Raw genomic sequence first — 20,376 nt, forward strand, 5'->3', positions numbered from 1 at the left:
TTTCTCTAGGACTCAAAGTTATGGAACCCTAGTTCTTCATATTTTGCACCTATGAATGGTGTGGTTTGCATCATGAGATTGGATCTGATTTTGGATTACAAATTTCATATTGATCAACCATGAAATATTGACTTTGACTGGTTAAATCTTTTTTTAGGTTTTTTTATTAGACTAGTCCGCTATTTGCTTGGTTTGAATTCAAGGCCATGCATTGTGGTTCATTCAAGATTCATTTTCAAGTTTCAAGGTTCATGTTCAAATTCAAGGTCAAGTTTTATTCAAAGCATTCAAGTTCAATTCAATTTCAAGTTTTCAAATGCAATTTGGAGAGAAAAATGTGTTTCTTAAAATGAAAATCACGTGCTACAATTCAAGGGTCGATTTCATTTCAAATCACCCAAAGTTCCATTACAAGAAGTTCAAAATCCAATTCTACACAAAAATAGACATTGTTGACTTAAAGTTGAATTTATTTAGTTGACTTTTTGGTAAAATAGTTGACCAAAGTCAACTAACTATCCTAAATCCTAAAAAATGGCTATTGGGTCCTCATCCTCATAAGCCTTCTCTCCTTGTGCCTCCAGGTGCTTCCATGATATTAATTTTCTTCATTTGTGTCAACCTTCATGCCTTGTCAATATTGAACATGTTATCTTATGCCTTGCCATTAGTTTATCTATGCCATGCCTAACCTCCAAAACACCAACCATGCAAAATCAACATGATACAAAATTAACATACAATCTCTAAGTAAAATCCACAAGTTCATGCATAATTCATAGTTTTTCTCCAAAATTGACTTGAGTTTTCACACAAATTCCACAAATACATTGATTCAACAATTCCAATAATGCAGCAATATTCAACAGCCTGTACATTTTCATAATAATAGTTCATTCAACTTTAAGCCAAACTAGCTTTACAAACAACCCTAATACATCCTGCATAACCAACTAATTGCTATCACTACTAACCTCTTAACATTCAAAACATGTGAACTAGTGATCTAACCGTTTGTAAACAAAATCCAGGCCATGACAGTAGTAAGCTCGAAGCATCCAACATGACTAACCTATACATAGCAGTCCATTAATACTTTCCATAATAGCCAATCCTAATACTAACCATCCTACTTAACATTCAAACAATCCAACAACTTATACTAACATCCTACACTAACTATCTAAACTGTTTCCAATCAATTAAGTTCACTAATAAACTAACTGCACAATCTAATTATAACTAACTTCCTCACATAATTCTAACATCAAACTAATTTCTTAACTGTTACTAACTACTAACAGTTCTAACTAACTTTAACCTTACTTCACCAACTAACTTAGAACTAACTCATAGCAGAGACAAACCTCCAACTCACATCATGCCTAGCTAAACTAATAAAACAAATCATTATAACTTCAATATAATTCAAACTCACATTCTAAATTCACTAACTTACACCATAACTAACTCCAACTTAGTAGCTAATTCCAACTAACTTCAAACTCTAACTAACAAATTTTTCTACTTCTAACTTTTTTCAAACTAACCTTCCTAACAGTTTAAGCTACAACTTAACTAATTTCATCTTCTAACTAATTCCATTTCCAATAACTAATTGAAATCACAACTTCTAAAGCCACTTTAACATAATTTAACACTGTTAAAACTATCAACTAACTTTCCTTCCAAATCCTAACCATAACCCCTTCCCTAACATTCCTAACAACCATTTCCCAATCTACCCGAATATGTTACACAATCATCCTCTATATAACAGTTCATCACTCTTCAATCATCTCCATGAATCATATTCCACTAAAAATCACATCCTATAACACTCAACAAAATCTATAAAATTCATCTCTCAATTCTCTCTGAATCTCACTTCACCTCTCTCTGCAAATCACACTCCACCCTATTTTGTTCTCCACCAGTCTACATCATTCTCATGCATACAATCAACAACAACCACAAAACATTATAGACTAGGGTTTGAGAAGAAGAAGAAGAAGAATTATTGTGAAAGAACAAAGGTTGGAGGATCAAGATGCTTACCTCTGGTATTCTTTTTTTCTTCATCTTCATCGGCTCCAATTTGCAAGTAGGTCTTCAATTCTCCTTATTTTTTGCCTCAATAGCATTGCCACGATGTAGCTTAGCTTCCAATGAGCCAAAACCCTAAGGTTTGGACTCCATCTCCCTCATAATCCCCATTTAATTGCTAATTTCGTTTCTAGAGTTCATATTTTCTTTGCTTCAATTCAGATTAGTGGTAAGGAATTCAGGAATATTTGTGTGAGAATGAGAAAGAGGGAGGGTAGACGAATGGATTGAGCTAGGTTAGATGTGGTTTGGACCTCCGCTGCCACCGGAGAGGATTTCCACTGCGGCGGAGCCAAGGTTCAGGTGAGGAAATTGTTTGAAGGAAAAAGAATTGAACATGAGGGAATTATGAAGTGAATGGGATATGTTGGCTTCATCCTCATCTGCATTTCATGGTGGGCCTCAAGGCCCCTTGGCCCAATTGCCTTGTTGTTCACACCACTACTCAAGCCCCTTTGTTGACACGATACACCCCAGTTTTCTTATTTCTTTTTTTAACCTTTTCTTTTTCTTTTTAATATTTTTTAGTTAATTCTTTTTAATGTATTTTTGCTAAGTCTTTTTAATTCATTTCAATATTTTTAATACATTTCATCATGAAAAGTAATTTAAAAGTTAATGGTTAGAACTTATTGATTAATTAGGTTTTAATTAATGCTTAGTTCATTAATCCACTTATTGATAAAAAAAATCATACATGTTAGATTAATCAAGATTAGTTTTAGGATATTTTCATTCATTTTTTTAGAAAATAATACACAAGTTAATATTAGGTTAATTTAGCATTTAATTGATTAGTTAATTCTATATTAGATTTAAGAATTTAATATGCTTCTTAAACCTTCATTTTCTTTGTCATTCTAGATTTAAAAATCCGTGTGCTTTATATCTTGATTCATGCCCTGATTGATTGATCAAAGTCTTATTTGATCAATTAACCACTTCATTTTATATGATTCTCATATCCAGTCAAGTGATCATAAGTCTCTTAATCATTTAATGGAATTAAATCTTTGTACTTGCATCACATTGGAGTCTAAATCAAACACAAGTTCAAGACATCATGCAAGGTCTCAAGGCTGAGGACTCTGGACAACAAGCACAACAAAAAGATTCATTTTCAACATTTTCGGTTATAACGCGAATTGTATGCCACGAGCATTAAGTAGTGGAGAAGGGATGGGAGGGAGTATTCCTATCCTCATTCTGAATATATTTGGATACGGGATGCCTGACCCAGTTGTTCAAAGTATTCATCTCTATTCATAGACTTTAGTACAATTCAAATTGAATAATTGTCAAGTCTTCCTCTCCACAGACAACCTCTTAACACTGCAACAATCTTCATCAACAATACACTTCTCTTTGGATCAAAGACACACTTCCTTTGGACTTCCATACATTCTTTGGGTTAATCACCTTATGGTTAAAACACCCACTTTTGAACCAAACCCCTCTCTTTAGGTTAATCACCTCTTATGGTTAAGACACCATTCCTTCTCATACCCTTCTTCTTCGTGCATTACCATATGAGCTCCATGCTCAGGAAACTTTCTACATTGGTTAATTGTTAGAACAAGATTTTGGTTCTACAATATATCTCTAGGTTTTGATAATAACAAAGAATGAAACAATTTGGTACCCTAATAAAATTCTCTAAGTGTGCAGGGTTCTAAGGAAAAATAAATCTAATGAAAACAATATGTGACAACTAACGAAGTCTAGAATAGCCGATCCAAAAATAAACAAATCATATCTGACTCCAAACACAAATGGTTCTGATAAAAGAACATACAAAATCTGTCATTAAAGTTCATCTGCAGACTCTAGAGACTCTGCATCTGAAGACATCTGAAGATTTTACATCTGAAGACTCTGATGATTTTACATCATAAGACACTCTATCTGAAGATCAGTCAAGCTGACTCTGAAGACTATTCAACAAACAACTATCTGGAGAATACAAGCACTTCTTAAAGACTCTAAACTCCGCTCACTCTGATTCACGCCCAACAGATCATCTGACTAAACAAATCCAGAAACTTAACAAATAAGTATTCTAAGCATGGTATGGATCTATATATGGATAATATTGACAGCACTCTAAGACTGCTATAGAAAGGACAAGAAAATTAATTTCATTAAGTCCCATAATTGGCAATATATCAACATCAATACTCTCTCCAACGGGATCATGTCTAAGCATTATATAAAGGCCTCATTATCATCATACCAAGAGACGAAGCTCTCACACAAGAATTCCACTATACACCTTGAATCACATAACTAAATTCTTGTCATTGTATAATTCAGTTATCACACACGAGTTGCTGCTCATAGTGTGATCATTGATCATCTGTTTGTAATTGTGTTTATCTTGCTTATCTTGAAGCACCAAACACACTCTTATAAATCTCAATAGTTGTTGTATTTCCTCAAGTGACTTGTGAAGTCTGTAGACTTGAGAGGGCTAAGAGATTGTTGAACTCTTAGATGTTTGTTGTAATCTTTATAGATTATTGGATTAAGTCCTTATTAAAGGCGAAATCACCTTGGCCGGGTGGACTAGAGTAGCTTTGACTTTCAAGCGAACCAGGATAAATTTTTGTGTTGTTTACGATTACTTTTGTGTGTGTAGCATTGCCAAAAGTTTTTATTAAAAGTGAAAACAATTCAAACCCCCTTTCTTGTTTTTCTCTACCTTCATTAATCACCGTCTATCGGTTAAAATACCATATTCTCATTCTTTGGGTTAATCACCACTCATTGGTTAACAAACCCTACAACTCATGCATTGGTTAATCATTGTCTAACGGTTAAAATACCACATTTTCATTCTGGAGTTAATTACCATTCCTTGGTTAACATACCTTCATGCATGGTTAGTCACCGTCTATCGGTTAAAACACCTCATCCTTAGTTTACACACTCTTTGGTTCATACACACCTATCATATTGGTTCAAACAACATAACCTTTAGTTCAAACAATACAACACATTCCTCATTTCACAACACATTTCACACCATTTTCCTCATTTCACAACTCTTTTACACTTCAAGTAACTCTTTTACTGTTCAAGTAAGTTATCTTTCTTTTTTCTTGTAGCCAACCAGCTCTTTCTTTTTCTTTTATCACACAAATCCTTTTGCAAAACAATTTTCTTTATTTTTCATAAAGAACTATTATAATTTGTTCCTTAGCCGTTAGACTAAAAACTTAGAGCATCCGAACAAGGATCAGAATCAGCTAACTTCTACACACTTCTAGGATAAGATTATAACTGTTCCCTAAAAGCAACCCAACACATCTATATTTTCTACCACGAACTACGGAGCTATGACTTTCTCAGTGCACTATGAGAATATGTAGGCACGAGGGTTCGAATCCTTGGCGAGCACACTAATTAATAATTTTTTCCCTTCTCGTAAGTAACCTTTAGATAATAACACTCATTCAAGCAAAGAACAATCAAAATAGTTCTCATTGAGTATAACAGATATGAGGGATGCTAATACCTTCCCCTTGCATAATCGACTTCCTTACCTTATTTCTCTTCTCTTGGGTTTTATCGATATTTACCCTTTCCTTCAGGAATAAATAAAGTTCAATGGCGACTCTGTTATATCTTTGAGCGTGCGATACGCTCATGTATTTTTCACAGTGCGACATCTTGGTTCATGGCAAATGTAGAAGCTTACTTTTCCGAAGTTAAGCTCAGATGTTGTCAATAAGCTAGTGAAGATGCCAAGAGTGAAGAAATCAAACAAGCTATTTTTAATATGGCTCCATGGAAACACCTAGCCTAGGGGCTTTTTGGTAGGCTTCTATCAAATTCCATGGTCCTTTGTTGGAGATAGTATTTGTAGGTACATTGAGGAGTTATGGAGCACACCTAATCGTATGCAATAGGTGAACCAAATACAAATTTGCTTAATTCCAAAATTTCCTTAAGCAACTCTCTTTTGAGCAAGTTAATATTAAACAGACTAAAGAGTTGTATTGATATGATTGTTGGGCCTTTTCAAACTGGTTTTATCCCAGGAAGGAGTATCCATGAGAATATTGTGTTGGTGTAAAAAGTGGTGCATAGTATGAAAATAAAATAGGGTAAAATTGGCTACTTTGTTGTAAAGTTAATTTGGCAAAGGCATATGAAAACTTGAGTTGGAACTATTTGCATATAGTGCTTGAAAAAGTTAGCTTCCCTAGAAAATTAATCCAAGTAGTAATGGTTATGATATATTCAGTTTTTATGAACATTAGAAAGAACGCTAAGGAAACTAATTACTTTAATGTTGCGAAAGCTCTTCACCAGGGAGATTCAGTTTCTCTGTATCTTTTCATCCTCTGTATGGAGAAATGATCTAATATGATCATGGAGTCGGTCGAGAATGGAAAATGGGTTGGATTCAAAGAAAGTAGGAGGTATCCAACTATATCCCATCTAATGTTTGCAAATGATCTGTTGCTTTTTGAAAAAGCTACCACTAAGCAGATGATTTGTGTTAAGGAAGTTCTTAATAAGGTTTGTAATATGAATGGGCAAATAGTCAGTAATGACAAGACAAGAGTCCTATTCTCGGTAATACTCTGACTCATATAAGAAGATAACTAACTATTAGTATGTTTGGACATAAGGAGATTAGAGAGTTGTGGACTTATCTGGGGGTACCCATTACGGCTAGGAGCCCTAAAAAGTAAGACTTCACGAACATTCTAGAGAAAATTAAGTTGAAACTAATGAGATGCAAATCTTAACATTTATCTTTTGCCTGTAGAGCAATGTTGGCTAAGGCGATTATTGAAGCAATTCCAACATATATCATGATGATTTTTTCATTACCAAAGAAGTGCATCAAGGATATTCAAAAACAGCAGCGAGACTTTTTATAGGGACATTTTGATGATCAGAGGCATATTCACGCGATCAAGTGGAGTATTCTAATGCAACCCAAAAGCATGGGAGGATTGGGATTCAGAAACTTGGTGAACATGGACAATGCTAGCCTAATTAAGCTTGGATGGAAACTGATGGCAGGAGATAACAACATATGGTGTCGAGTAGTTTGAGGAAAATACGATAGGGGTAACAATAACTTGGAAAATATAACTGCTAAACCACATGACTCAAGCCTTTATAATAATATTTTGAAAATTTGGCCTATTATGAAGGATACTACATATTGGGACATTGGAAATGGAATGGCAGTCAATATATGGAACGACTATTAGATTAGACTAGGAAAAATTTGACAAGTTGCGATAGAAGATATTTGTATGCACCAGGTGGAAAGAACGGTGGATCTGGTGGATGGCAATGAAGAGTGGAACATGAGTCTCCTCAATAGATTATTTGGTCAGGACACCATTGCATAAATCTGAGAAATACATCCTTCTAGGCTTGATAATGGTGATGATGTTTGCGTATGGAAAGGAACAACTGATGGGGTTATTTAAGTGTCTACCGCATATGAGATTATAAGGCAAGGGAATGTGTGAAGTGAAACATATGCAACATGGAATCATATCTGGAGGCTGAAAACACCGAAAAGAATAAAGATCTTTGTTTGGTTAATTAAGCATCGACGCTTGACTACGAATGATTATTTACATCAATTGAATTTATGTGCACCATGGTGTGTTGACTTCCCTGGTATAGTTAAAGATATCCTTCACATGTTACGTGATTGTAAGAGAGTGAGAGACGTTTGAATAAACCATATGTTTAAAAGGCACTACGGAGACTGTATTATATATAGAGAGATTACAACTAATTCCATGTTATAGTTATTGTGGGACTATTTTATATATAAATATTCTTAACACTCCCCCTCAAGTTGGATCATATATGTCACATGAGCCGAGTTTATTATACATGTAATCCACTCGAGAACCCCTATGAGACTTTGTAAACATATTAGCTAATTGTTCTTTGTATTTTACGAAATATGTGATGATTTCTCATGATAGTATCTTGTCCTTTACATAATGACAGTCTATTTCTATGTGCTTGGTGCGTTAATGGAAAACCGAATTAGATGCAATGTGGAGTGTTGCTTGATTATCACATATGAGTTTTGTGCTCATAAGATCTCATATCCTAAGTTATAAGAGTACATTTTTCAGCAATGCAAGCTCCTTTGAGGTTGCTGCCATATCATGGTATTCAGCTTCAGCACTAGATAATGAAACTATATTTTATTTCTTGCTTCTCCATGAGATCACATTACCTCAAATCAGAACACAATATCCGAATGTGGATCTCCTATCCAATGGTGATCCGACTCAGTTCGCATCTGAATAACAAAAAATTTAGCATCATCTTTATCTTCATATAATTGTCTTATTTCTAGTGTATTCTTTATATATCTAAGAATTTGAATGACTGCATCCCAATGACTATCACAAGGAGCATTCAAAAACTGACTTACAATTCTCACCGCAAATGTAATATTCGATCTAATGACTATAAGATAGTTGAGTATTCCCATTCCCACAAGCCATTGATATCTTTATGGGTCTTTTAATGCCCCCCCCCCCCCCCCCCCCGACCTGGAAGAATCTTGATGTTGGGATCCATATGAGTATTAACAGAATGACAATCAAGCATATACTAGTTTCACTAAGAATGTCTAAGGTATAATTGTGTTGGTTGATTGAAATGTCGGATGAGGATTGGGCAACTTCAATACCTAAGAAGTATTTGAGTGCACCCAAATCTTTTATCTGAAAGTTTTTGAAAACATGAGTTTTGAGACGCTGGATACCCTTAGTATCGTCTCTAGTGATAACAATGTCATCAACATAGACCACAAGAAAGATGTGATGACCGGTGGAGGAATGAAGTAAGAAAACATAGTGGTTTGCTTCTCATATAGTCATACCGAAATGTATCAAGGCAGAGCTGAAGTGACAAATACAAGCATGTGGGGACTGTTTCAGCCTATAAAGGGACCAATGAAGCCGACAAACAAGTTTAGAATTTCCAAGAATAGTAAAACCTTGAGTTTGATCCATATAAACTTCCTCCTCCAATTCTCCGTGTAAAAAGGAATTTTTAATGTCCAACTGATGAGCCGCCGATGATGAATATTAGACATTGCAAGAAAGAGACAGATTGAACTAATCTTAGCCACTAGAGAAAAAGTGTCACCATAATCAAGACCAAATATATATATGTATATCCTTTGGATACCAAATGGGCTTTGAAATGATCGAATTGACCATTTGGTCCAACCTTCATTGTATAAACCCATCAATATCCTACTGTAGTTTTGTCTGGAGGTAAAGTAACAATGTCCCAAGTGTTATTTAAATGTAATGCAACCATTTCTTCCACCATCGACTGATGCCAATTAGGATAAGTTATAACTTCACTTATAGACTTAGGAATAAACACAAAATCCAAAGTAGGCACAAAAGAGACATGGGAAGTAAAGAGACAGTCATAATTTAAAACACAAGCATATTTAGGATTAGGATGACGAGGTCAGATACCTTTTCATAATTCTATTGGAAGGTCAAGTGCAGGTGACGTAACTGGAGGAGTAGTTGGAGCAAAAGATGGTGTTGATGGATCAATATCATCTCTAACCTCTGATGGATGGGGTGTCTATCGCTTGTAGACATGTAATATAGGTCTAATGTGTGTGGGAGTTCTAGAAGGGATATCTCGAGCATCTAAAGTACCATTCTCATCTAGTAACACATGGGCAAAGAAAATTGTGAGGTTTCAAAGAATGTGACATTGGAGGAAACAATGTTGTTCCATTGAAGTTTGGGACAAAAACAATGATATCCTTATTATATACATGAGTAACCTAGAAAGATACATTTGAGAGATTTGACAAGAAGTTTGTCTTTACCTGGACTAAGGTCATGAACAAATCATGTGCAACCAAAGACGCGGAGAGGAATTTGGTAGATATCATATTGCGGGTTAAAGATAGAGTATGGAATTTGATCTTGAAGGACCGGTGAAGGAATTCATTTGATAAGGTGACAAGCTGTGAGAAGATCATCACCCCAAAAATGAGAAGGGACATTGTGGTGAAGTAAAAGAGTTTGTACAATTTCAACTAAATGACGATTCTTTCGTTCAACCACACCATTTTATTATGGTGTGTACGCGTATGATGCTTGATGAATAATCCCCTGTGATATTAAAAAAGATCGAAACTTGGATGACATATATTCATGAGCATTATCAGTGCGTAAAATTTTAATGGAAGTGTCAAACTTATTTTTAATTTCGGCATAAAATTATTAGAATATATGGAAGACATTTGAACGGGTTTTCATCAAAAAATAACCAAGTACATCGTGAAAAATCACCGATGAAGGTTACGAAGTAATAATATCCTAAAATTGAGTTGACACAATGAACCCCAAATATCATAATAAACTATAGTAAAAGATGACACAGCACTTTTATTTACTCATTGGTAATAGGCGTGACGAGTATGTTTGCATAATTGACATGACTATTGTAACACCCTAAACACTGATACTTATATATTAAGCATTACACGATAATGTAAGGTCTCGCTAACGACAAAACCTTTAAAAAAAAACATTTAACAATCGATGAAACATTGCAACGGAATTACTAACATCATTCAACACTTGTCATCGCACGCTTATCTTCACTTAGGGTATCATTGCGGTGATATCGTTCCTATTTCGATTTAAATAAAACAGTCACAACAAGATATTTAGTGTCAAACTTCCACTTAAATAAGATATTTAAAAAAAACAAAGTTCTCATACAACTCTCAACAAATCCAACATAGAACAAATTAAAGGTTTAAACTCCATCAAAACATAATAAGCAAAAAAAAGTCCCAACCCCGATGTTACATGATCAAAGCAAAACTTATAAAACAAAGATGAAACTAAACAAAGTAACTCCAGGAGCTAACTTCCACTTACAACAACAAACTTTACTCTTAATTATCTGCAAGATATCCATGGAGGACAATATGAAAGCAAAGGGGGTGAGAAATAACAAACCAATATAAATAGTATAAAGAATGTTAAGGTAGAGAATACACGTCAAGCACACATTCATTACACAACCATCAACAACATATTCTCACACCCAATCCATGACAATAATTACATAATCACATCCAATCATCAACATCACGAAAAATAAACAACATATGCAATCATATATGCAGTTGTACTCCACAACTGACTCATTATGCATGCGGTACCATTCATGAACACTCAGGTTCATCTCGCTCCTGATCCCCGCCATAGGACCAAAACACACCAAATCGTTACCATCACCATAGATAATGCTTCACCAATTCCCACCTGAAACCGGCTACTCGCTCCTAATACCCACCATAGGACCAGAGCACACCAAAATTGGACCAAATCCCGTACACCATAATGCATGACTCTTAACAACATGCATTATCACAAAAAAGTTAACCAAAAGGATCCTCATACACATCTCACCATTTATACAACACATCATTCATCATATGCAATAATCAATTTATGTTACAATATCAATAAACAACAACAAACATCATCAATTCATCAAACATGACTTCATAGGCATTCATTCATGCTACTTCATCGAAACAACAACACATCATCATATCAACATAACAATTCGCTAACCGATCATACAAGTCATCATAATCATCCCCATAATAGGTAATTACTATAACCCAAGAATTTCATCAAGCACTACCATGAGGCAGCTCTGTGCTCTAGCTTTCTAATGCTTCAAACGTCGTGTCATTTGGACTGACAGATCAAAAGATACAGCCAAAATTGTTGGACAACGCAACAAAAACAAAAGCAGAATTTTTCACCATTTGGCTTATGAAAATTGATTGTCATTTGGTGCAATCGATTGTCACCAAAACATGTTTCACTACTGACTTCATAAAAAATCACTTTTCTGGGATAAACAATTGATTTTCATCTGGTGCAATTTGCAATGTTATTTCTTTTAAGAATTTCAACTAAGCCAATCGATTGTCACTGTAGTTTGTTCCCCAAAAATTCCAGTTTTCATCATACGATCTCCACCCCTCTTATCCATAAACCTTCATAGATGTCTCCAACTAATTTTTCCAAAAATCTATTGATTCACAAATGAATTTGACAGAGATTCATGTTAGCATAATCATTAATAGGCAAAATTACATAGAGGTCCTTTAAGTTATTTTTTTGTAACATGTCGGTCCTTTAAGTTTTTTTGTAACAACTTGGTCCTTTAAGTTAACAAACGTATTGAATTAGGATCTTACTTTATGTATTTTGGATCCTACTTTATGTATTTAGGATGCTAATTTATGCATTTTGTTGTAACTTTAAGTATTTTGGGTGATTGGTTTAGTCAAAGATTCAAGAAAAGGGTAACAATGTATGCATTTGTTAACTAAAAAGACCAAGTTGTTACAAAAAAAGCTTAAGGGCCAACCTGTTACAAAAAATTAACTTAAAGAACCCTTGGTGTAATCATGTCTCATTAATATAAATAACACTTATTTCACTATAATACATAGCAATCTCACCAATAATTTTAACATCAAGTTCATCATCAATCATAAATAAAATCAAGCTTTCACATCTTCATCAATGGCATAACCTCAAACATGCATACTCATGATTACCCAAACATGGATTCAAGTATAACAACATATATAAACACAATTTCAATCAACCAATTTTCAGAATTTCATCATATAACACATCATCAAACAAAACCTAGAACCCTAATGAGATTAAGGACTTCTCATCTCTACCCCGTCATGCAATACACCTAGATTGAATGCCCTTTCTCCCCATTACCTTAGACTTCCAGAAATTTATGATGGATCAAGCAACTTCTATGGCTTCCCTCTTTAAAATCCTAGCTTTTGCTCTTTCTCTCCTTTTGCCTCTTTTCTACGTATGTCAGATATTTCCTCCAAAACCTAGCTTTCTCCCTATTTTTAGAATATCTAGTACATTGCCACTTTGTTTAATTATGAATTTTGCCCAACTTAATACTAACTTCTCTAATCCCACCACCTATTTTCTCAAATTATCACAAATGACTGAATTCTATCATTTATTATTTATTTAATTAATTCGAATAAAACACTATATATTCTAATAATTAATTAAAACTCTAATAACTTCTAAATAACTAAACCCACATCTTACTCTCTCCATACCTCTATTCCAAGAATACTTACCCCCCACAATCCCACAACAAAAACTTAAAAACACCAATTAATTAAATAAAATTCAAATTAATTCAATTAAGTTAATTAATCGAATTCAGGGTGTTAAAACTCTCTCCCATTTAAGTAAATTAATTCAAATTAATTCAATTAAGTTAATTAATCGAAGATGACCGAAGCCCAAGCTCCGATGGTGTGTTGGCACGCCTCTTGACCATCTGATCATGTTTGAATATTTTAATCTGAGTCATTTCTTTTAAATACCATGTGTGTGGCGCGTTGACTAAAGCGCATCGTGGATAGGACACACTTGGCCATCAGATCTCTCACCTCAATTAATGAGGGAGATCTGATGGCCCTCGTTTTTTTACAATTTATTTTTATTTTTTGAATTTTTATTTAATCCATTTATTTTGTTTAATTCATAGAAATTTCATTTTTAATCAAAAAAATATGGGACTTTCACAAAAAATATTTAAGTATTTTCCTCTTCCATATTTTGAATTAAAATTATTTTTTGGATTAATTTTGATATTTTTCATGAATTAAATATGTTTATGCATATTTTTAATTGTTTAAAAATATTTCTGACTTTTCAAAAATAGTGAAATTTTTTGTCTAAGGTCCTTTGACCTAGGATAAACCCCTTGGCCATTTATTTGGTGTTTTGAAGGGATTTTAGGTTTTGTTCAAATTAAAATGCATTTTAATTCATTTTTAATGTGATTTTTAATTGATTAAATGTTTTAAAATGTTGTTGATCCATTTTTATTGTTTTGTGATGTTTGACTTTCTGTTTGGGCCTTGTTCAAGGTTGATTTGGCTTTTGTTGAATCAAAACCATTGGATTTAGGGGATTGATGAAATGTATATTTTATCTCCCAAAATGAATGGATGGTTTTGATTTGATGAAAATCCTCCCTTGGTCAATTTGTGTTCCTATCTTCCCCTCCCTCTTCATCTTCATCCTTATTTTTTCCCATTCCCTCATTTGAACCATGAAATCTCTAATGTCTAAAGGCTAATTGATTCATCAATGACCTTGTGTCAGATGAATCAATACAAGTATGACTGAGATAGGTCCCTCCCTCTTGATCTTTTATTTTAGTGTGTGACATGTTTTAGGAGTTTGGTTCTTCATGTCAAATCTCTAACATGAATTAACACCTAAATTTTATTGTCCGACCCAAGATAGTTGTGACTTCTACATAAGTCCAATTACGATTGCTTAACATAGAGCTAAATTTGACCCTCAAGACATATTATTTGTGTATTTTGATTTTGTTTGTGGTCTTAGGACCCTAAAACACTTAATAACAACAAAAAAAATACTAAAAAAACATCTGGTGGACTGATGATCTTGATCTGAACTTTTGGACTTATGATTAGGCAACATTCCCTGTGCAAAAGGACTTGGCCAATGTCAATATTTTGAGACCAAGCTATTGTGAACTGAGCCTTCATCTGGTGCAAGCCTTGAGATTTATTTGAATTCATCTGCTACTTTATCTTTGTGCTTAATTCTTATTTTGATCTTGTGTATGATGTTTTGCTCTGAGTTGATCAAGGAATATTTCATCTGATACATGAGAAGACAAAGAAGACAGCTAGCTTTTGGATTGCTTGCTTGGATGTGGCTATCTTTATTTGATGCCTTAATTTTCATGATGTCTGAATATTGTTCATTGCTAATTGATCATTGCTTGATTAAAGTCCAAAGGAAAAATTGGGTTTCTATATGACATTCTTGTCTGTTGGATTGCATCCCATTGGTCATATCTTTTTAACTCTTAAATTTTAATTTTGTGCTTAGGATAATCTCTTCATCTCCTCACACTTCTTTAATTTCAAAATCTCCCCCCCCCCATTTTTCAAAAACTTCTCTGCTTGTGATTTTAAACGTAGACTTTATATTAATGATTAGAAACTTTGGCCTTATGCCATTGAATTTTTAAACTCTTTCGTAAATCAAATTTGTAAATAAACTTAACCACATTGACTTAAAATTTTCAAAAAACAAAAAGAACCAACAACTTCATTCAAACTTTTGGCCCTTTATGTCTTTCTTATTAAACTTTTGTTAAAAATAATTCACCAACTTATTTGAAATTTTTACCACGAACTACGGGGTTTTGACCCCTCATTTTTATATCGGTACGTAGGCATAAGACCGAAGGTCTTGTCAAACACAAAAATATAATCAATGAATTCTTTTCTCATCCCCACACTCTATTTTTCTCAAACATCATTTATACCAAAACACATGTACACATAAAAAAGGGCTCCTTAGGAGTACCTAGGGCACTTTGGGTGTTAACACCTTCCCTTTGTGTAACCAACCCCCTTACCTATAATCTATGGCATTTTATTAATTTTGATTTGAAAACTTCTTATCTTTGGGGTTTGTTCGTTCTTTTCCCTTTTCCTTTGGAAACAATAAAAGTGCGGTGGCGACTCTGGTTTTATTGACGTCAAGTTTATTGATGGTCATGAATTTACCGCTACAACGGGATAAGCGGAACCTTAGAAAATATGGTAGAATTGATGTCTCCTATGAGAGTTGATGACTTGAAATGGAAAACTAAGTACAAATTTGGAAATAAGGCAAGACGACGACACCACGATGGAAATCGCGACGGAAACCGCGACGGGAGGGGCTGCCAGATGCACTGTCATGAGGTCCAGGCACAGAAGTAGAAGTGGCGTGTGAGGGCGCGTGGGAAGACGGACGACGATGGGATTTTGAGGACTCGCCGATCTGGAATTAGCGATTCTGGTGGTATAGATATCTCGTCAGAAGGACGTCAAGAGTGGCGACGCTAGTGGTGGTAGTGCCGATTGTGGCAAAAAAAGTGGCGGTATGATGAAGATCGGAATGAGTCACCCAAAAAAATTCTCATCGGAATACAGTGGGTCAACCGGGTAAAGTACGTAAATCAGTTGAATCTCAACAAGCTCTGATACCATATTGAATTATAAGAGAGTGATAGACGTTTGAATAAACCGCGTGTTTAAAAGGCACCACAGAGACTGTATTTTATATAAAGAGATTACAACTAATTACATGCTATAGTCGACGTGAGAGTATTTTATATATAAATGTTCTTAATAACTATCAAGAATTTCTGGTGCTCTATCATTAGAGAAGCCTACTAGACTGCGATTTCCGGGGCCAACCTTCAGGATTTGATTAACTTAAAATATCCCAAATGGGTACGATTATGCTGGTTCTATGAGGTGGGAGAATTTTTGGCAACTTCTTGCCATACCTTGTGGTTTTGGAGGAACAAGAGGAAACATGATGAAGAATAATATATTATGCCAATTAACTTAACTCAATCTATTAGGGAGAAAGCTAAGTTATATATGGATAGTGCAAAGTTCCACTGCCAACTTTCTACTAGCAGTCAAGTCCTCACACACATTCAATGGAATCTGCTAGAGGTAAATTGGATTACAATTAAAGTTGATGGAGTCGTGAACAATCATAAGATAGTCAAATATGGGGGAATGCTTCATGACCACACCGGTCATTGGTACAGAGGTTTCTCCAAGTTCATTGGTAATTGCAGTGTTGAGATTGCAAAGATTTGAGGGTGTTTGAGAGCCTAAAATTGCCTTTTGAAAAAGGTTACAACAAGGTTTAGTTGCAGTCTGACAACAAGAATTTTTTTAGAATATTAATGGTAGAAATGTTAATCTCGCAATGATAGAGGACTTTTGCAGCAAATCTAAAGTTTGATAGCAGTTGATATCTGTTTCATGTACATTTATAGGGAAGTCAACTGAGTATGGCGAAACTAAGCTTACGACATGATTCAAAATCTATACTATAAGAAGATTGTCTTGAAGAATTGATTTCTTTGATTGATAATGATATCTTTAGGGTTACTACCCTTCTCTTAGTTCTTTCTTGTTGGGCTTACATCATTCATATTTATGAGTTAAGAGATAAGGTATAAAGACATTTTTAGAAAATAATTAAAACACATTGAAAGTATTTTGTAAAAAACAACATTTTAAATTGTAAAAAAGCCGATAAATATTACATAAACCCATATTCATTATTACTTCTTATCTACTACACTCCACACTTCTTCTTCTTTGAACTCGCAGCACCAATGGCCACTTTAGAATCAGCCATAACCGTTTTCGCACCTCACCGTTTTTCAAACAACTACCGTTTCCTCGCTAAATCACCTAATTCCGTTAAACTCCAAGTCACTTCTATCTCTTCTTCCATTTTCTCCCATAGCCACAACAAACTTCACTTATCTTCTTTCAGAACCCAAACACCATGCTTCGCTTTACAAGAGGTAACAGAAGCAACAATTGAAGATGAAAAAACAGAGGAAACGGAGACATTAAACTACTTTAAGAACAAGTTTGCTGTGTTTAACTTACCTTGGTCACTGTCCGCGCAAGACATCAAAGAACTCTTCGCGGGATGCGGAACCGTAACCAGCATCAAGGTTGTTTCAAAATCTGTTTGTCAGCTTTGTTTTAATTTTTTGAATCTAGGGTTTTGAATTTCAATTGTTTGTTGTTATTCAATGATATTTTTTTCATACATTTCATGTTATTGTTACAATGTTTATGTTGATTATTGTAGATTAGATGATTGTGTAATTCTGAGAAATGGGTTATGCTGATTATTGTAGATTATAAAAGGAAAAAATGGGAGGGGAAAAGGTTATGCATTTCTTACTATGGATTCTGAAGAAGGGGCTCAGGCTGCTGTTGAACAATTTAATGGTCGTGTAAGTTGATTCAGTTTTCAATTTTATGTTGTTTGTTCTAAAATGCATGTTTGTTGTTTCTACTTTTTTAGTGTTTTCAAATTATTACCACCGTTCTGTCTGGTGTCTGTGTCTGAATCTGTGTTTCATAGCTTGCATCCGGTGTCTAGTTAAGTAGTTATTTTTTATAAGCCAACATGACTTGGATGCTTGGCTGACACTCAACCATGGGTTGATACTTAAGGACACATATTTTATAACAATTTGTTAAAATATTTTCAGAAAATTCAATATCAGATAGAAAAAAAAAAGGTTTAAACTTGAAAAATGTTGTCAAAAGACGTGAATTGTGATGTAGTTCTTGCTCTGCTTGTCCTTGTGCTTCCCACACATGTATGTTTTACAAGATAATATAAAATCAGATAAGATAATCTCGACCATGCTTATGCCCATGTATGAACGGTTAAGATTAACACGTTTTATACTCTCGTTTATTAATATGATATGTGTCATTGTGTCCTATGTTTTGGATACTATCCATGTTAGTGTGTTTGGTGTCCACGTCTGTTTTCGTGCTTCGTAGTATTGCTGCCTAGACCTAGTACTTTCAAAAGACTATGAAGGTTAGTTATTTGAGGTTCAAATGAGAATGATATGCCAAAACATATGTTCCTTTCTAAATATGTTGTTTTAAAACTACGCATAAGGAATAGAGACGGTGTGCAAAGTGAATGGAAAATGAATATGAAAATATTGCTTTCCGTATCTGATTCAGCTTCTATTTGGCTATAATTATTTTGACATCCAATTGTGTGGTTCAGGAAATATCAGGCCGGATAATAAGGGTAGAGTTTGTAAAGATGTTCAAGAAACCTTCTCCTCCAGTCCCTCCTCCAAGTCCGGCTCCTAGGGAAGCAGCTCATGTAGTTTATGTATCCAACCTTGCGTGGAAGGCAAGACCTACACATCTTAGAGACATCTTCACTGAGAATTTCAAAGCGCCAGTTTCAGCCAGGGTTGTCTTTCAAACCTCTGCTGGGGGATCTGCTGGGTATGGATTTGTTTCTTATCATACAGAGGAGGAAGTACAGGCTGCCATTTCAGCTTTGGAAGGGAAGGTAGTTATCATCTCATTATTCATGGTCACTTGCTTATGCTATTTCTTTGCAGATGTTGAATGATTTTCTATTCATGACCGATCTAAATTATATGTGTCTCTCTTTAATAAACAGTTTGATATTAATAACTTTGATAACGGTGCAAAAAAGTTTTAGTTATCAATTGTTGTCTCACGATGTTTTAGGAAGTACAATAAAATCGTGTCATTTTGAGATTGTTCGGTGCAAGTGTGAGTGGTTAAAGTTCCACATTATCTTGCCTATGAATGGGTGGAACGTTGGGTTTACAAGAGAGATGGTCCATTTTCCTAACACCTTAAGGTTTTGGGTTGAGAAGTGGCGTCTCCCTCTCTTGTGGTTCTGAAGCATTAGTCCTCTTAGTGCTCCCGACTCTTTCGGACTCCCCAACCGAGATATGATCGGAAGACCGTGTAAAACCTTTAAACTTTTGAAATTATTATGCTTTAACTTCAACCAAACCAATAAGATTAATACCTTGTGATGAAAAAATATTTATCTGTTACCCATCCCTTTGCAGGAGTTACAGGGACGACCACTTCGCTTAAGAATAAGTAAAAAGAAAGTTAAAGCTGAGAATGAAGGTGAAAAACAAGATGCCGATGCTCAACTGGAAGGTGAAAACCAAAATGCCGATGCTCAACTAGAAGGTGAAAACCAAGATGCTGATACTCAACTGGAAGAATCATAAATACTAATTTTTCATGTACTAATTTTTGGACATGGTTACGGTATGTGGATCGAGAAGTAACCTCTTCATGCTGGGATTTTACCTCTGCATGTATACTACACAAAGGACGATTTCTTGCATCCACATTCTTTTTGAACTAGGTTGAGTTTGACACATCTTTAAATTCTGGGTTATTTTCAATATAGTTTTCCGAATAAATCTCAAGTCTGATTTTCCTTTTCGCTCCCAATTTTAACGGTTTTTGTTAAGTATGATGAAAGTTTTAATATTGTCAATCAAGAATTCAAACCAAGCACATTGTTAGACTAAGATTTTGTCCAGCAATTAAGAGCTTTTGTTGTGGTATGGAGTAATGAAAAATTCATATGGGACCACCTGAATTCCAGACATATTTATGATTTTCTTTGATTTCAAGAGTTACAGAAAAATAATAAGAATGAATAAAGAAAAGATTCAATGACTTGAGAACCAAGTCCTAATACTAAAAAAAGTGACATGAAGGTGTAT

At 34.6% G+C, this 20,376-nt stretch overlaps 1 protein-coding gene and 1 long non-coding RNA gene across 2 annotated transcripts; one reads left to right on the forward strand and one right to left on the reverse strand.

Moving 5' to 3' along the window:
* Positions 1–361: 361 nt before the first annotated feature.
* On the reverse strand, positions 362–2,538 carry LOC127119750 (uncharacterized). Its single transcript, XR_007802916.1, has 2 exons — positions 2,059–2,538; positions 362–687 (listed from the first exon to the last, which is right to left on the reverse strand). It is a non-coding gene; the product is annotated as an uncharacterized LOC127119750 (long non-coding RNA).
* Positions 2,539–17,321: 14,783 nt separating this feature from the next.
* LOC127119752 (29 kDa ribonucleoprotein A, chloroplastic) lies at positions 17,322–20,089 on the forward strand. The gene is made up of 4 exons (XM_051050058.1): positions 17,322–17,775; positions 17,965–18,063; positions 18,864–19,160; positions 19,699–20,089. The coding sequence occupies exons 1-4, from the start codon at positions 17,425–17,427 to the stop codon at positions 19,867–19,869; spliced, it is 918 nt and encodes a 305-aa protein (XP_050906015.1). The 5' UTR covers positions 17,322–17,424; the 3' UTR covers positions 19,870–20,089.
* Positions 20,090–20,376: the final 287 nt, after the last annotated feature.

The sequence above is a fragment of the Lathyrus oleraceus genome, chromosome 2 (genome assembly GCF_024323335.1).
Source record: "Lathyrus oleraceus cultivar Zhongwan6 chromosome 2, CAAS_Psat_ZW6_1.0, whole genome shotgun sequence".
Classification (NCBI taxonomy): domain Eukaryota; kingdom Viridiplantae; phylum Streptophyta; class Magnoliopsida; order Fabales; family Fabaceae; genus Lathyrus; species Lathyrus oleraceus.